General features: G+C 36.4%; 1 protein-coding gene across 3 annotated transcripts in view; it reads right to left on the bottom strand.

Moving 5' to 3' along the window:
- Nucleotide 1: 1 nt before the first annotated feature.
- OSBPL2 (oxysterol binding protein like 2) overlaps nt 2-17,009 on the bottom strand; it is a 42,950-nt gene continuing 25,942 nt past the window's right edge. For all 3 annotated transcript variants that reach the window (XM_067307445.1, XM_067307446.1, XM_067307447.1), the window contains 9 exons: nt 16,054-16,151; nt 15,154-15,336; nt 12,478-12,585; nt 10,991-11,080; nt 10,183-10,306; nt 6,937-7,065; nt 6,249-6,372; nt 5,510-5,600; nt 2-4,258 (listed from right to left, as the gene is read on the bottom strand). In XM_067307445.1, coding sequence (XP_067163546.1) covers nt 4,156-4,258; nt 5,510-5,600; nt 6,249-6,372; nt 6,937-7,065; nt 10,183-10,306; nt 10,991-11,080; nt 12,478-12,585; nt 15,154-15,336; nt 16,054-16,151 — 1,050 coding nt within the window. In that variant the 3' untranslated portion in view covers nt 2-4,155. The remainder of the gene's footprint in view (nt 4,259-5,509; nt 5,601-6,248; nt 6,373-6,936; nt 7,066-10,182; nt 10,307-10,990; nt 11,081-12,477; nt 12,586-15,153; nt 15,337-16,053; nt 16,152-17,009) is intronic.

Genomic DNA, 17,009 nt, shown 5'->3' with positions numbered 1-17,009 from the left:
GTCTTCGCAAAATGACCTTTATTCAGATTTACAGTTTTACAGTTTAACATGTATGTCCACAAACCTGTACAGACTTCTCTAAAAAGCCAAATGGTTGTTAAGAGAGATGGGTATTGACAGTTATTAAATATTATAAAAATAAATCCATTTCACTAGAGCATTTTTGTCATCGACACGCTCATGCAAGATGGGCAAGGCAGACACCGGGGGCGAGGAACAGGGAAACAGCAGTCGAGTAAGGCAAGAAGCAGCTTCATAGAAGTATAAATCAGAGTGGACTGGAATTCAGGATATAAGCATTTTTAATCTTTTCATGCTATAAAAACATACCAAGAATCAAATTAGGTGTTAGAACTATTAGCTTTACATAATTTAAATATTGCTTTGTCATACAGTTGACCCAAGTCACAGGTGTTTTCAATGAGAGCAAGCTACAGTGCATTACCAAATTATTGTAGTGTTTAGCATGAGGCCTAATAAACAAATACATATGTTTATGTCTAGCACAAGGACACTCGGGGAACAGTGAAGAGGCCAAGGGCTACACTTAGGAGGGACCCGAGGGGGCATTTGTGCTCTGCCATTACAGAGACCAGCTACTTCATCACACACAACGGTCTACAGTCGGGGAGCTGAAGTCTTTTGCAACAGTTCTACTTTAGAAGAGATTTGGGGGAATGTTTTTTTTTTATTTTTAAATTTCAGCCAAAAAAAAAGTCTCAATGTTTAACTTGAGTGGTGAATTGATTTTTAATTATTAAAATGGGATAATAGTCAGAAAAACAACTAATTAGCAGTAATTTAGAGCATACACTTCCTGTCATTAATCTGGGCACTAGTAATTATATAAATGCTTGATGTTTGAAAAAGCTGCTCCCAATTTGCAATATGACATTGCCTCAAAGAGGCAGAACAAGAAGCTATACAATGACCATAAAGTTAATTTTTCACTTCCACTAAAATTTTTTAGTAAAAGTCCACTTATTCCCCTTCTCCAATTAACACCTGGCTTCTTTTAGCCTATAGTATTGTGCGGCTCCCACTGCAGTTAAAATGCTCCCACAAGACTCCCAGGCCCTTTCTTTTACCTTGCACGTTTCAGAAATCAGTTCCACCAACTACGTGTCCTTTGCCATGACAGCTCTCAGTGCACATTGGTATCATCCCACATTTCTTATATCCAATGTACTGCACAGCAACAAGCTGTTAAAGAATTGAGTCCACTTATGTGCAGAAAAAGAACTAAATCTGGGAGGGAGGGGGGTGTCAAAGCTCTAATTTAAGTCATATTTGTCTAATAAGTATCAAGGGACATACAAAATGTAAGTGATCTGACACTGGCTCAGCAATAAAGCCAGAGTAATCTCCAACTGTTTTCTTGCCCTACAAAACAGTTGCCCTAGTATGAAAGTCGCACTTTACAAAAACCCCTCTCTCACCATCTAGAGGTCTAAAGGGTTTTAAGCATTTATTATAATTTCTTTCTAGATGATATCTCTACATAGCTATATTAACATATACTAACACAGTTATTTTATATACAGTCAGTGTATAATCAAGTTATAAAAGTGACATTCTTTTAAAAGGTGCAAAGTTATCAATGTTTTGACAGGTAAACTACTGAGGTGAGATCTGCATTTAAAATAAAACTTTTCCACTTTCAGAGTAAACAAAATTTTGTAGTATGCATCTCGTGGCCAGCCAAACACATACTTTTCATCAGTGATGAGAAGATATTTTGTAAATATTTTCAATGAAGAACAATAAAATATACAGAGAATAGACTTGGAACCAAGACAGAATTTTTACCAAAAAAACCCAATACACTAAAGGAAGGGGAGAAGGGAATAAAGAAAAAAATAATTAAATGATCTTATTTTAGAAGTCTTCCCAATTTTTTTTTTAATCCATGAAAATGCTATAATGCATTTCAGATTAAACATGCTGCTACTATCTTTTCATGGTTTTGCATAATGAAAAGGGGTTAGGTCTTCTGAATTTAAATCATGACTTGGAGAGAGTTGCTAACCTGTACATTACTTCTTATAAATAAAGTATTTCTTTAGCAATTACTATACCACTTTTCCATTCTGGCAATTTCAATTTACACATAATGTTTTAAAAACTCTAATACAACATTGGACATGCTATTTAGTTTAAACAAGTTTTGAACTCTCATGAGATTTTAAACCAGCTTAATATATGAATCCTTTCAAGCCTCACCTACATAAATGGTTCCCTATTCTGCTTACAGTGAGTTTAGAAAGGGGGGTACAGTGTCTGTAAAAGCCATTATAGTTAAATTTTTACAAAAAGGCTGAAAGTATTTTTATGCTGTTCCATGAGGATCAGCAATGTCTTTTAAAAGCCAAGTGTCTATATACTTATTAGGAATATTGTCTGCACCATATTTCCAAGTCTAGGTTTTATGTTCGAAAGACTGCAATCAGCATAAAGTCCAATTTCTGGCAACAGAATGAAGTTGCCATGAGCACATTTCAGATTATGCCCTTATTTATTGCCTTGAATTTTTACAATTTCTTTTGTTTATTTTTGCAATGAAGAAGGCAACTAAATCCCAACAAATTTAAAGTTAATCTGATCTTTAAATGCATGTTTTCATATAAAAATGTTTCACCAGGGCGATGTTTATTTTCTTTTGTTTTTTAATCCTCTGTCTGGGAGAAGCAATTCTAAATCTAGTCTTTGGATGAAACCACAAGTGCATTTGGGCATCAATCAGATCAATTCTTCCACTAATTCTTCAAGTTGCTGGTGCTTAACACCAGCAATGTCTGAATTACTGTAAACTTAGCTGCACTGCAGCCACTCCGCAGTTTTGCCTGGTTACTAGATTAAAAGCTTTCATAAAAAAAACAAGAAACATTAAAATTAGTTTAAATTGTTCGACCTAATTTTTCAAGCCTCCTTCCCCCTCCCAGAAGTGTACCACTTTGAAGGAAAATGAATGCATCAATACAGTAATTGATCTGTAGTTCAAATAGTTCCAGTATTATATGGCTTTGATATTTCAATATTGAACAAAAAAAATTCCACTTGTATGACAACACGTGCTCACAGAAAATTTGAAAACTTGTAATAGGTATAACTATGCCACAGCTTTAAATGGGTTCTGCTTTTTCACAACATACAGAACAGACATGACCTAATAATGAAAAACATGCAAACAAAAACATCCCCAAAATATGAATGTGTGTGGATATGTCTACCAAGTGCTTCCAAATAAAAGTTTAGTCTAGAAGCATATATAGTGCCAAAGCTGCCAAAAGTAGTGCTGGAGATCTAAGCCTCCAAGTGGTAGCAAGCAATATATTTTACATTGTAACCACCTCAACATGCCTACAATTGTTTCTGAAGCTTCCTGTAGTTTAAAAACAGCATTTTACTTCAGAAAAAGCAGACTCTTTTTAATGCAACCTTCCCTTCTCCTATGTTTTATGCAATTTTATCACAGGTACACAGTTTAATACTCACAGTGTCCAAAGATTGGGAAGATTCTGTAACAGACAACTACAGTTTGAGAAGCTAACATTTTGTGTTTTGTTCCCGCAAGTCTTTGAAGTATTGAACCGTATTGAGAGAGAGAGAGACAGAAAGGGGCCAGGAGCTCCAATCCCCATGCAGTGCTACATACCATCTAAAAACTTCACATACATCTCTTCACGGGGAATAGCAACAGTACTAGATGTAATCATGTTTGTACTGTACTAATTTTTCATCTCTATTCCAAGTTCCCAAAAACTCAGATTCTTCACTGCTGTACTAAGTAACAAGGATATTATCTCTATTTATTTTAATAAAGTTACATAGTTTTCAAGGTTGTTACAAGCTCTACCAGATACAGCATATCTTTCTGACAAAGAAACTAGGAAAAAAAATGAAGAACCAAAGGTCCCTTTAAAAATTAGTGAAGACATGATGATTTTCAGCTTTATGGAAAAAATGCAACAGTATTTAAATATTTGGCAATCCAAAGTTAGTGATAATTAAATCCTCGATTGTTGAGTGATAGAATTTTTGTTAAAATTTACTTAGAAAAGCTGGTTTTTGCTATTAACAAAACCAGAGTAACTGGCTTAGAATGAAATCTATTAACTAGATGTCCAGATGAGATGAGCTATTGGTTCAGTAATTTCAGTATATGTCTGGACAGTCTGAGAAATTTCTATCAAAATAGCCACCTGAGTACAGCCAATCTGGAGTCCCAGTGTATGGGTTAGTGCCTTGATGAAACCATCTGTAAAGGAAAAGAGAAAAAACAAAGAAAATAGGTAAGAGAGGGAACAGTTATTAAAAGGGGGGGGGGAAACAAACAAAAAAACAAAAACACACTTTACTCCTTTCACAAGACATTGTAAAGAGACACTGATTTTTCTCAGAAGAAAAAAGCCTATTCTCTCCAGAGATATTTAGAACATTAGAAGTACGGCATTAAACTTCCAATGTAATGGTAACCACCCTCTAATTCATCTTTATTTTTTTTTTTAATGTAAAGTCAAGAAGGGATATGAAATGGATTTTTAAATTGCTGTTCCATTCTAAATATAAAGAATATATTGATATTTTTGATCATATATTGATCATATATGATAATTTTCCTTAAAAAGAATGCCAAATTGGTTCCAGGATCCTTTTCATAAGCCTGTCCAAACAAGAAAAACAGTTTTGTTCAATGGAGCTGTACTTTGCACAGAACGTCAACAAATGCTCACTTTTTGACCATATTGACTAAAATCAATTTTATGTTCTCTAGAAGAGATTTTCAAAGGCATTAACTGGAATGAGTTTGTAGCTGTTCCCTCCAGCCTTTGGGAATAAAATACTTTCTCCTCTGAATTTCATGAGATCATGGGAACATCCAAAAGTTTTTGCCTTTAAAGGAGACACCTGCAGAAACCGGCCTAGTGTGTACAACATTTGACTGCATAGCATTGGCATCTGTACAAGCAACCGGTTCCAGAAGCAGGAGCCAAATCACACATTACTTCATGATGCAGTCTATGACTGAGAAGTCACTTCAATGTGCAATCAAAAAGCAATATCTGAAGTAAGCAAGCCAAAAAGTCCTGACAGTTTGAAAGTAAAAAGCCCTGGAGGGCCACAACATGCTACTCAACTGCCAAAAACTGGGCAGGAAGTAGTTATAGGGGAGATGAGACTTAACGTTTTATTCACTAACATAAGAAAATGACCTCTGTAGGGAGGGAAAAAAAAAAAGAAAGAAAGAAATACAGCATTGCCACAGTAATTAATTATGACAGCTTTCAGCGTTTATTGTTAAGATAATTTCTCCAGGACAAAATTATCAGCAACCTTGGCTTCCAGTTACGTCATTTAAACATTGACCCAGCGAATGCTTTAAGTGACACTACAAATTGTGCTGTCATGCAGGAAATCAAGCACACATTGTCTTGAATAAAAAGATTTCAGGCACTAAAACCCAACCACCCCAAGCATTAAATGCATGCCCAACTTCTTCCCCCCTTACCGTGTTTGCCACTCCACTTCATCTTTTGCACGCTCCTTGCGAGCAGCTCTCTGTTTCTCTTCTAGTCTCTCTTTTTCCTTGCTAGCCAGATCTAACAAAACATTTCAATAAGAATTGGTTATTTAGCAAAATAAAAACCCCAAAAAGCAGAAAACAGGGAAAAGACTGCAGAGAAATAGAATACGATTCACTTAAACAAGAGAAAGCATTTGACAATCTCAGTCAACAAAACTAAAGCCATCACTTCAGAAGGGTTGCTACTACAAATGTAGAGTAGAATCGGAAATTTTGGTGTTTTCTCTCTCAGAAACACTGCACCCAGACAGTGGGAAAGAACACAGACTGAACATAATAAACAGCGTTTTTCACTATTTCACCATGTGCTTTTCCTGACAAACTCCAGAACAATAGAGCACATCTGTTCTCCACATGTTTTTCCAGACAAATTCTAGAGCAACAAAGCCTGTCTGCCAATTTCCCCAATTTCCCACCATAATGCAGCATAGTAGCCTTTGGGATCCATCTCGGACACATCTGCTCTCCCAGACTTTTCAGTCAGAAACAGATTTTACATGTTGTTCAAAAGTATGTTCATTAGAACAGGATGGAAAAAAAAAAAGAGTTAAGGCAACTTCAGGAATAAGAAACAGAACACTGTGTTCCTGTATCAAGCCAGTTCCCCTCAATCATCCCTCTCAAACTTACTAACACAAAAATATTTCCTCCAGCAAACACGTACCCATGTTTCCGTCTTCCATGTTTCTGATATCCGGACGCAGCCGACAGTCAGTAGGAGCTAATATTGCTTCCATACCCTTTTCTAGCTCATTGAGACTCACAGCAAAACTGGTGAAATTGTACATCTTAAAAGGAAATTAAAGATAACACACAAGTTATTTTGGCAAAGTGGCACTGGGTTCCCTACACCAAATTGATACACCAAAATTTCCAAGAGTAATCACTGAGTCAAAACTGCTCCTCTGGGCTACCCCAAAAGTAGGGTTTGGCTCATACAAAAGTGCTCTTTTTTGGGGGGTGGGGGGAAGGGGGGGGAAAATCACACCTTTAATTTTTTAAGCAGTCTTTGCTTCAGAAGACCATAATAGATTTTTCTCCATGTCTGACATTTAATATCATGATTTTATAAAAGAAAAGCCTAAAACTAAAAGACAAATAATTTTTCTCATGAAAGCATGCATTCTTCAATTTCAGAAGACAAGACTCTGGACTTATTCAAGACAATAGTCAAGTCTATATACATATATAGAGAGGGACTAAGCAGACAGCTTGTCATATTATAATTTTGATACTGCAGCAAGAATTGCCAGAACCTGTCAATAAGCAGACATATCAACAGGGTTTCCCTTGAACATTACTCATGTTGGAAAAGTCACTTTTCCAACACTCAACTTGATTGGAACAGTTACCTGTGATGAGTTTGGTGGCCTACAATTTATTCTCCAAAGCAATTTACTGCCTGGTATGAACTGCACTGTGTCTTGAACCTCTGGCATATCATCAGCCTCATCATTTTCAGATTTAATAACATCTTCACTCTGAAACAGAGATAACATTTGGCAGGGGAAAAGGGAAATCATCTAGAGTTCTACAGAGTGACTGCTGAAGAATCTGTTAAAATTCAAGGTTTTAAACACTCTCCAGGATTTCTGCCTTACCCCTTCTGTTTGCTTTTCCTCACTCCATATTTTGTTCCTTTCATTTTCATCTTAATGTCTTGTTCCTACTATCACTGAACAGTCTCTCACCACCTATGTACAACTTCACCTTCTGTTTAAAGAAAAAAGTAGTAAATTCATGTCTTTCAGGAATCTTCTCTCTGGCTTCCCTTCTGCCCCACCCCATAGCTTAATTTTGCCTATATAATTATTACTTCTTTGGGTTGGAATGAGTTAAAACTGTAATTTAAACCAATTCCCACAATGACATAGGAAAGTTAATGAATAGGGCCATGTCTGCTCTTGGTTAATACTTCATCACTTGCAAAAAATTTTGATGCTTTATTAAAAAACAGATATGCTCATGCCCTTCTTCCAATCTTTGTTTTCCTATGATCCAAATTCTAATAACTGTTATCACTGCCAGTTTTCTCACTATGAAGGCTTTGTACTTAAGTTTATAAATAGTATATTTCTCTCTAAGTTCCTTTGTTCTCAGAATCAGTGATGCACTGTTATGATATACATAAAATCAAGAGAGGTATTCTTCAAGAGGCTGTTCTCAGTAGACTAAGTCACAGCTGCCCTATTCCAGGCTCCGTTTAGTTGTACATAATAAAAGGACAACAAAAGAGTTCATTTACAGCTCATCTAGGAGTGCAGTGAGCTCTTATGCTCTCAAGCACAGAAAAGTATTGCCTTTTTATCCCCACATCCCAGTTCAGACATTCTTCTAAGAAGCTGTGAGGACCTTTAGGCCTGCCACTGGAAAAGACAATGATGTCCTTGTAACTTAGATTTCTACAGTCTGCTCAGCTGCTGACATCTGAATAAAAATTTCACTATGGCTTCCAACTACCAAGTGAATCTTTACAGGACCCTCTGACATTAAAACAGTGTGACATTCAACCACTGGTCTTAATTCTACTTACTTTTATCATTCTTTTCTTGGAGTGAGCTGTCACCTCACGTTCCTACTATTCTTAGTGCCTCCAGGGAGGTAGAATAACTACTTAGTTTAGGGAATTAAGTGTTTAAGAACACCTGACCAATTCTATCTATTTCAACCTAACAAAAGCCACCTTTCCACACCAGGACTCACGCCCCAACTAAGATTATACAGATGCACACATGCATTGCCTAAGCTGCACTAAGAATTCAATGACTGCTTTTAAAAGGAAGAAATATTTCCCAGGGTTCTGGCCAGCATTCCCAGGCTCAGCGCTACAAAGAAAGAAAGTTGGAAGAACATCAGCATAGCAGTTTCACAAAGCTGGACTACAGTTTGAGTTTTATGTGGGAGCAAAAACAGGACGAAGAGTTTTACTTCAGCACCTTGCTATTTTATTTTTATTCTACTGACCATTCTGCTGATCTCAATCACTTTTGTGATGGCTTTATCTGTTTTAGGAAGAAAATACAATCTAGTTCTGTGACACTTGGAGGAAAGAAAGAGACGGCACAGAGCACAAACATAGCAGAAAATAACATCTTCCTCACAAAGCCAAGAGGCAGGCAAAGCACGTACAAGTTAAGCATTCTGTCTACAGAGGAGCAGGCCAGACAACACAAGCTGTAGCACCAGATGCTTTTTGATCTAGTTGAACTGCACAAACCACAGATCATCTGGCAGCTTCCCCAGCCTACCTGAAAATCTGTTTCCCACATACTTGGTTCCTGCCATCAGCCTGATCTATAGGAGAATCTGACTGTCTTAGGACATGGACAGCTAAGTTATAAATGCTCAGAGGATTTCACCATAAGAAACTACTTAAAGCCACCAGAAGGGAAGCTGGAGACAATAACTTCCTAGAGGGACAATGTCAGAGTTTCCTTCTCTCCCACCTTTTTATTTTTTTCCTCCTCTTTTCTTTCTGCCCCATCTGACATAGCTCATTTATTTTATTCAAAAAATACTCTATTAAACAGACCCAGTTTTACATGCTGGAAAATGGTTCCATACAGTTAAGATTCTAATTTCAAATCATTTGGTTTGAGTATTCATTTTTTAAAAAGACTATTTCAGACTACTTTCCATATCAACATCTGGTTTACTGTTAGATGGTTCCCCATCTAAATATAAATTCAACAGGAAGGAGGGGAGGAAAGAATTGATTTTCATAAGTTGAACAGAATCCTACTATTTAAAAAAATTTTTTTTCAAAAGTCAAAATAAAAATCTGCACCATGACAGAATCCAGAGCAAAAAAACAAGGCCTGTTGTTGATCTAGATTCTTCTCATGTAAATGTTTCCCACCCCCAACCCAAGTTTTGAGCCTCTTGAACTGAAGCTATTCATTCTTAACTTTAAACTATCATTTTCATTTCAAACAAGCAACCAGGCTCTGCAAGACTTCTATTGATATCAGGAAACCCAGCAGTCCTCTGTTGAATCTTCCAACATTTTGCATTTTTCATAAAACACCAGGCTTTTGCAGTAACTTAACTGAACAAGACACTCTGCTTATATGTGAAGAAAAAAAAAAAGGAAAGAAAAAAAAGAAAACCACATGAGTTTCTAGACCCTCTTGTTGTCAAGCCTCTCGATGTGAGAAATTCTAAAAGGTCATGTCAACAAAACACAAAGGTACTAAACAAACAAAAAAAAGCATATAGTTACATTCTTTCTTTAGAACCCCCAAATCCTGATATTTTCACGTCTGGAGTTGGCAACAAAGCCACTTTCCTTATTCAAGGACAGGACAACATCAACTTGGGAGTTGATATTTGATGACTTCTTTGATAAATCCACTAGCAAATGCTATTTCTGTGAGCTCTCTAAATACCAGCAGCTCTCACTAAAGCCAACACAAGTTCAAAGTGCACTGCCATCTCATGGGTCTAACATTGCACCCCCGCCAAATACAGACTGTTTTAACCCTCCATTCACCACCACCTGCCTACTTTTGTAAAGATGATATTGCTACGAGGAGATATTTTCCTTTCATTTCTCCTATTTCCATATCTGTTCTCCCTAAAAAATCCTGACATCTTACCGGCTTCGGTTTCTTTTGCTCACCACCTCTCTTTTCATTCTTTTTGTAAGCTTCATATGCGGTGGGATCAGTGCACCATAAGCATTCTGTCCACTTGCCATAGATCATACACAGCTTCTTTTTGCTGTAGAGTAAGCAAAGGAGAGACTTAGCTTTTGCTGCTTCATTTCTAGAAAGCCTTCTAAGCTAAGTCATGCAAATTCTGATCCTTATTAAATACCCAGCTTCCTACTTGGCTGCATTTTATTTTTGCTTGCAGATTTCTTAGAAGCCAGAAAATCTGACTAATGCCAGGAAAAGGGTTCAGCTTCTTCCAGTCTTGCTGGTATTCAGTCCCGCAGAACATATCTTCATGAGTTAGTCATATGCTTTTTTGTCAATTAAAATATGAGTGTGTGTGCGCAAAGAAGCCAACAGAGTAAGAGAGAGAGACCCAGGGCCACATGACAGGTTTTGCTTTCATTAAAAGTTTCTAATAACTGTATTCTCAGTATTCTCAGTATTTTAAACTAAAGACTAGAACTGTGAATATGTTAACAATGAAAATAAATCAGTTGCAACTACTCTGCATTTTCCCTGGATGCCTTTATTTCAAACCACTGGACTTTAGAGTTTTCCTAATATGGCTTGAAAAGTCAGTATAAAACCACTAGAATCAAGGGTTTTAATACTGACACAGAGAACAGAAATGATTACAATCTACATTGCCGGGAACTTTGCATCCACATTGGTTGTGGTCACCATGCCAGCACTAAAGAAATGCTACAGGGCTCAGAAACAGAGAAGCAGAGAGGCTTTTATCACTCACTTTTTGTCCTGAATGTATCCCTCTACTTTGTGAAGCTCTTTCCCAAACAGTCCACATGGTTTAAAATTAAGGACACATTTATCTCCAGTACTGTAAAAGAAACAAGAACATTTAAAAAACAAAGACTTTGAACCTAATAAACAAAACTTCCTGTGTATCTGACAAAGCAAGCCCCTATATACGCTAATAAGTTTACTTTGTTTTCTTTATCCACGCTTTAGTTTCTTTCATATACGTATAGTTAATTGGGGGGAGGTGGAGGTCTAGTTATTTATTTACTTATTTTTCTTTAACTATAGTTTATTATCTGACCAGAGCATTAAAAGGCACACAAATTTCAAAATCACACAAAACTAAAAAAAACAGTAAGAAAACAATGTGGACGTAAGGATATCATAAGCCTGTGAAAGCCAACTGAAAATATGAATAGACTTCTGAATTTCATGTATATCTAAAATTTACTGAAGACATTAGGAATAAAATGAATGCAGTCCTGCAGACTGCCTAATCCACACCATTAACACACCATATTTCAAATTAATATTTTTTTCACAACTAATTTTTAACAAGATACACAGAACTTTTATGAATGACCTACATAGGAAAACCAAGGTAAGTGCATTGAAAAGTTCTCTCTAAATTGCACTTGTCAGAAATTCTGAACTAAGATTTTTACAAACATACACCAGCATTGTATTTCAGCATCTTCCTTACATCGAGTTGTACACATATGCAGATAATCGCCCCCAGTAAGGCATCTGGCCAAGTTTCTGTCAGGCATATAGCATACAGAGACCATCTTGGGTCTTTTATGGGAATATAACTGAAAGAATTGTAGATCTGACATTGTAAGAAGTATCAAAACAGCAGCCCTGTTGAATTAAAGTTCCCATTTATTGACCAAAAAACACGGGCAGAAGTAGCACAGTTTTCACAAAATTCTCTCCCTCATCATTACAGGAGGTAATTTTCTCCTTTATTTTATAGCTTACATATGGGCAGTTAGCAGAGCAACTGACATGCTCTAAATTCACATTATTCTACTTTGCTGTCATTTTTCTGTGTTGTACCCTTAATTTAAAACATCCTCTGCTATGAAAACTACAAAGAGTGCCAAATCACAAGGAACATGATGGAGGTCCATTGCAAGCCTCCAACAACTATTCCCATTTAACTATTCTGGGGTTAAACGAAGTTTCAATTCCCCGTCAGTAGGGCTGAATTTGAACGGGTACTCACAAAAATCTCAGTCTTTGTATCCCATACGCCATCTAGCCTATTGCATTTTCATTCATATCATTATAATACTAAGCCCAGTCCAATGAATAGTAAACATTTGTCAGATGAAAAAAAACAAAGACTTTGGACCTAAAAATGAAAGCGCCCTGTATCTGACAAAAAGCAAGATTATCTGCTTTGTAACAACCGTGAAAATGACCATGCAGCAGCCCCTACAAGCCAACCCTCAGTTTCATGATCAGTGTTACCTGTGATTTACAATTTCTACCGTTCCATATTGTTCTAACCACAGTTTACCAATAATTACATTATGTACACAACAAGTTGGATTTGTCCATGTGTAAGCTTCATTATGTCTGTAAAGAAAAGAGAAAAATAAATCCATTTCTGGCACTTGAGATACAACGTAAACCTATTTTCAATTCTATTTGAGGCAGGGCAAAATATTTAGTACTCCTGGGGACAGCAGACAGTTAACTTCAAAACAGAAAAGCAGCAGACTTTTCTTTATAAACCAACAGTGTGTTATATCTAAACATCAGAGCCAGTTAATAAAGCAATATCCCCCTTATTTTTCTTGCTTCTTATAGAGTTGAAGTAGTGTTTTAGAGTTGCTATGCTTTTGATTACAAATTCCAGCCCAACATAAACAATAGTACAGGAATCCATCTTTTTCATTTGCACCTCTGAAGTCATACGTGATATAACACAATGCTCACATGAGAACTGGACTGACAGAATAATGCATGAAGTCTTTTATCCAACTACTGCAGCAGCTTTGCAAACTTCTTCCCACAAAAACCTTTATTATAAACCTCTACCATAATCCAGAGAGTACCTTTTTGTGATAAGAAAGTAGTTCAGCCTTCATGGCTGAAAATGAGTATTTTTAGTGAGACTTCCAGAAGGGAGGTTAGTCACTGTCAAGGTTTGAAATGAAGACACTCCTCCTTAAGAGTTAGTCAGACTAACCCACTTAGACAATTCTTTATACAAACACTGGGTGGTAAAAGCTATTGAACCTGGAGGGAACGAGGTGAGTCAGCAAACTAGACAAGGGCACTGAGCTGCTAACACCAAGACCCTTTCTCCCAGGCAAGCTGTGGAAGGGATTAGAAAGAAAGCATACAGAGGGGAAAAAAATTAAAAGTGCAGCTGTTTCCCACAAATATGCCAGAAGTGCATCAGTACCTGAAGCCTGCTCCAGTGTCACTGAATGCAGTGGGATTTTGGTTTGTTTTATTTAAATAAACCTTCTGTCCAAGGCCTTTACTTCAACACAATCCAACACATTACCAAGTATGGGGGTTTTGTGGTGGTGGTGGTGGTGGTGTTTTGGTTTTTTTGTTTGTTTGTTTTTAAGGGTTTGGGGGTTTTTTTGTTTTTTGTTTTTTAAATCAGTGTGACACCATGGCACTATATTCAGGCTCCATAAATATGACATTTAAAAATCCAATTTATTACTCAACTCAATCCTTTCCCCAAGATTTACTGAGAAGAACTAAAGGAAAAGTCCTAGAATTGAAGAACTCTCCACTTCATTTTTTTTTTTAAACATGTTTTGTAAAAAGCTTTAGAAAGATGAGTTAACAATTCTACATCCTTAAAAGAAACTATTCTGTAAGTAGTCAAAATGTTAAACAACCGGTTTCCTATCATCACTGGCTTGGCAGAGTCAAAGTCCTCTATTTTCACTCATTTTCAGTACTGATGAAAGAAATGCTAATGCTACCTGGTAAACAATCAAGATATCTAAGGAAAGTTTGCAAACCCAATTTTAATACCAAAAATATAGAAAACAAGCAGTGTCCTTTTTGTGATAAATGCCTTATGCTACTACTTCCGTGGAGTATTCATGGAACACAAACATTAAATGTCTCCAACTGTTCCGGCAGTTCCCAGTACAGTGCAGATCAGTGAAGTCTGACAATTTTCCACGGCAAGCCGTGCAAGTATACTTTAGAACAATGACTGCTAAGAAAAAGAAAAGGTTTATCACATCAGCCTTAGTACAAATTTTTATTCACGAACTACTTGATAGCAAAAGCTTTTCATAGCATAAAATTTAATACAAGGCACTCATGCCCAGTGCTGACAAATTGAGGCATCTTAGTGTATGTGCTGGAGGAGTGAGGAAGAAGTGTGCTTTCTAATGCGTGTTTTGAAAATACAGTCATGGTTAACAAATGCAGCACTTAGGCTGACTTTCAATTTTGTGACCTAAACAGTTATTTGTTATGAACTCAGTTCTGGAGTAGTTCTCAGACCTACTCAAACCAATAAAATAATAAGAATCACAAGATTAAGTGGTTCAAAATTTGAGTTCAAAATTGAGTCTGCTACTAACTAAGAGATATAACCAATTAGAAAGAAGCCTAGAAGTAATCTGGAAAGGCATTTGTGATTTTATTAGGAAGGTGATCACACACAAGAAAAAGTGTTAAATAGGTGATAAAAATCCTGATGAATTCCTCAGGTTTCCCTGTATCATAAAGCAACTATTCTGAAGTGATGCTTTCCACAAAAACATATAAACACATTTTCAAATGATCAAAACCAACTATGAAATTTAAAAGTACAATGGGCTTGAATAGCCTGGTAATAGAATTTTAGCTCTTTATTTAAATTTTACGTGCCTTCAAGGAAATGGTTTTCAGTAGCATTCAATTTTTAAGAAATGTTAATTTTCATAGTAGAAAAACAGGGTTTAATTGCTGCAGCTGTGCAAGCATGACATAATTCCAGCAAGAGAGCCCTGAAATTAAGCAGTGAACAATGACTTGTAAATAAACCCTTACAATCCTTTTGACAAGAGGTTTTCAGAAACTCGTCTATGAGGAACCAATAGGATGTCATCACCTATTTTTACATAACTAAATGTTAAGAAGATAAGCATAAAAATATTTCCTTTTTCTCATACTCACTTTAGCAGCTCCAAAGTAATTGTTCCCCGAGGCTCAGCTTCTATACTCTTCCCCCAGAATTTTAGTTTGGGGTAGATTGATCCATGAAAAACAAAGTCCTTATTGAGGCCTTCAGAATAAAATGCACTAATAGGTGGGTGGTGGCTGACTTGCTCAGATATAAACCTAAAACCTAAATCCTCCCTTTAAAAAAAAAAAAAAAAAAGGGGGGGGGGGGCATTGAGTGGTTGATCAACAATTTTTAACATTACAGCAGAAAAAAAATTAGTTGGCACTTGAAGGGGAAAAAAAAAAGCCTTAAGGATTTTTACATTAAACATGAGATTTCTCTTTTTCTAGTTCCATGGCGCACAATCAATAAAATGAAGGAAACTATACTCTGTGAACACCTTTTCTCTTACACCCCAAAACAACCCACAATCAAAACTCCTAAACGACTTTTACCCAGAAAGGCATCTGAAGCTGTTTAAAATAACTGTTGAAAATTCTGAAGCTACTTGGGCAGCAGTAGATCTGACTGGAAGTCATTTTCTCCACAACATACATATCACCCATTTAAGCAAGCTAAAAGTCTCTCAACCTAACTCCTGTATCTGACATGTCAGCAAAACACTTTTAAAATTAGTTAGCCATTAGTATCCGGTCAGGAGAAATCTCTGTCAGAAGAATACAGACCAATTTTTCTTCTGAATGATTCAAAGAAAACTATCTAAAGGTAGAAATAAAATTCTTAGTTTTATAATAACTTCTCAAAGATTTTGTGTTAGTCTGGGGAAAAAAATAGCTGCACTTCAGAAATGTATTTTAACAGATTTTTATTTATTTCACTGCATAAACAACCAAACTGGCACCACAGTTTGTTAACAACACAAATAGTTCCCAATTTAAAGTAATTATTACCTTGTTAATTCATAGGTTTCTCCTAGAAGTGGGTTAAATGGTTTGCCAGTTCTCTCCCACTGAGAAGCTACAGCAGAAACTGCAAAAGCAGCTACAGCCTAAAAGCAAATAAGAATAGATTATGAGAACAATACATTAAAACTACAACTTTTGTATATTATATTTCCATATTACAGTATTTTACTATTCGTCCAAAACAAAGGAACTATATATTGCTTAAGGTTAACACATTTGTGAGCCATAGGATTTAAATAATATAGAACCGGGGAAACAGATGCAGTTAATAAGCGTCTCATTTCCAACCAGCAATCGTTTTCTCTAGTACTTTGTCAAGGTGCACTCTGCCTCTCCACCTACCTCTAAAAGTACAGCTCCTTTTTTTTTTTTTTTTTTTTAAGATCTATTTTTCCCCTATTTTGACTGTCCCCCACACTTGTATACTGGGAACAAAGTCTTGCTTTTCCAAGTGTCAGGCAAGCATCATTTCTAATGCAGATGGGATGTTTCTTGAATCCTACTAGCAGGTACAAATGACACTTAGAAGCTCTCACAGGCTGATAAGTAGGGGTGTGTGTTATACGAACACAGAATACAAGATGTACACTCCAATTTCTCTTAACTAAAATAGAGCTATGAGCAATACCAGTATACCCTAACATACACTGGCCTGGTAGTATCATGTCCAGTCCCTTACTGTGAGACTAGTCAGATACTATATTCTACCCCTCAAAACAATCCACTTTGGAGAAGAACAGAAGAATGATAAAGTTTGTCTATGTCATAACAATTTTCATCTGTTAATTTAAAAATCATGGAGCCACTCAACAAATCAATTTAGAGTAATTTAAAGGTAAGATCTCATCTTCACAACACACACAAACACAAGAAGAAAGTTACGGTTAAAGCAGTACTGAAAAGGTTGAGGCCCTTGGACATGGTCAGTTGTGGCACTCTCC

The sequence above is a fragment of the Apteryx mantelli genome, chromosome 18, assembly GCF_036417845.1.
Source record: "Apteryx mantelli isolate bAptMan1 chromosome 18, bAptMan1.hap1, whole genome shotgun sequence".
NCBI classification, from domain to species: Eukaryota; Metazoa; Chordata; class Aves; order Apterygiformes; family Apterygidae; genus Apteryx; species Apteryx mantelli.
Note: the sequence above shows the minus strand (reverse complement) of the source record. Positions and strands in the feature narration are given on the sequence as shown.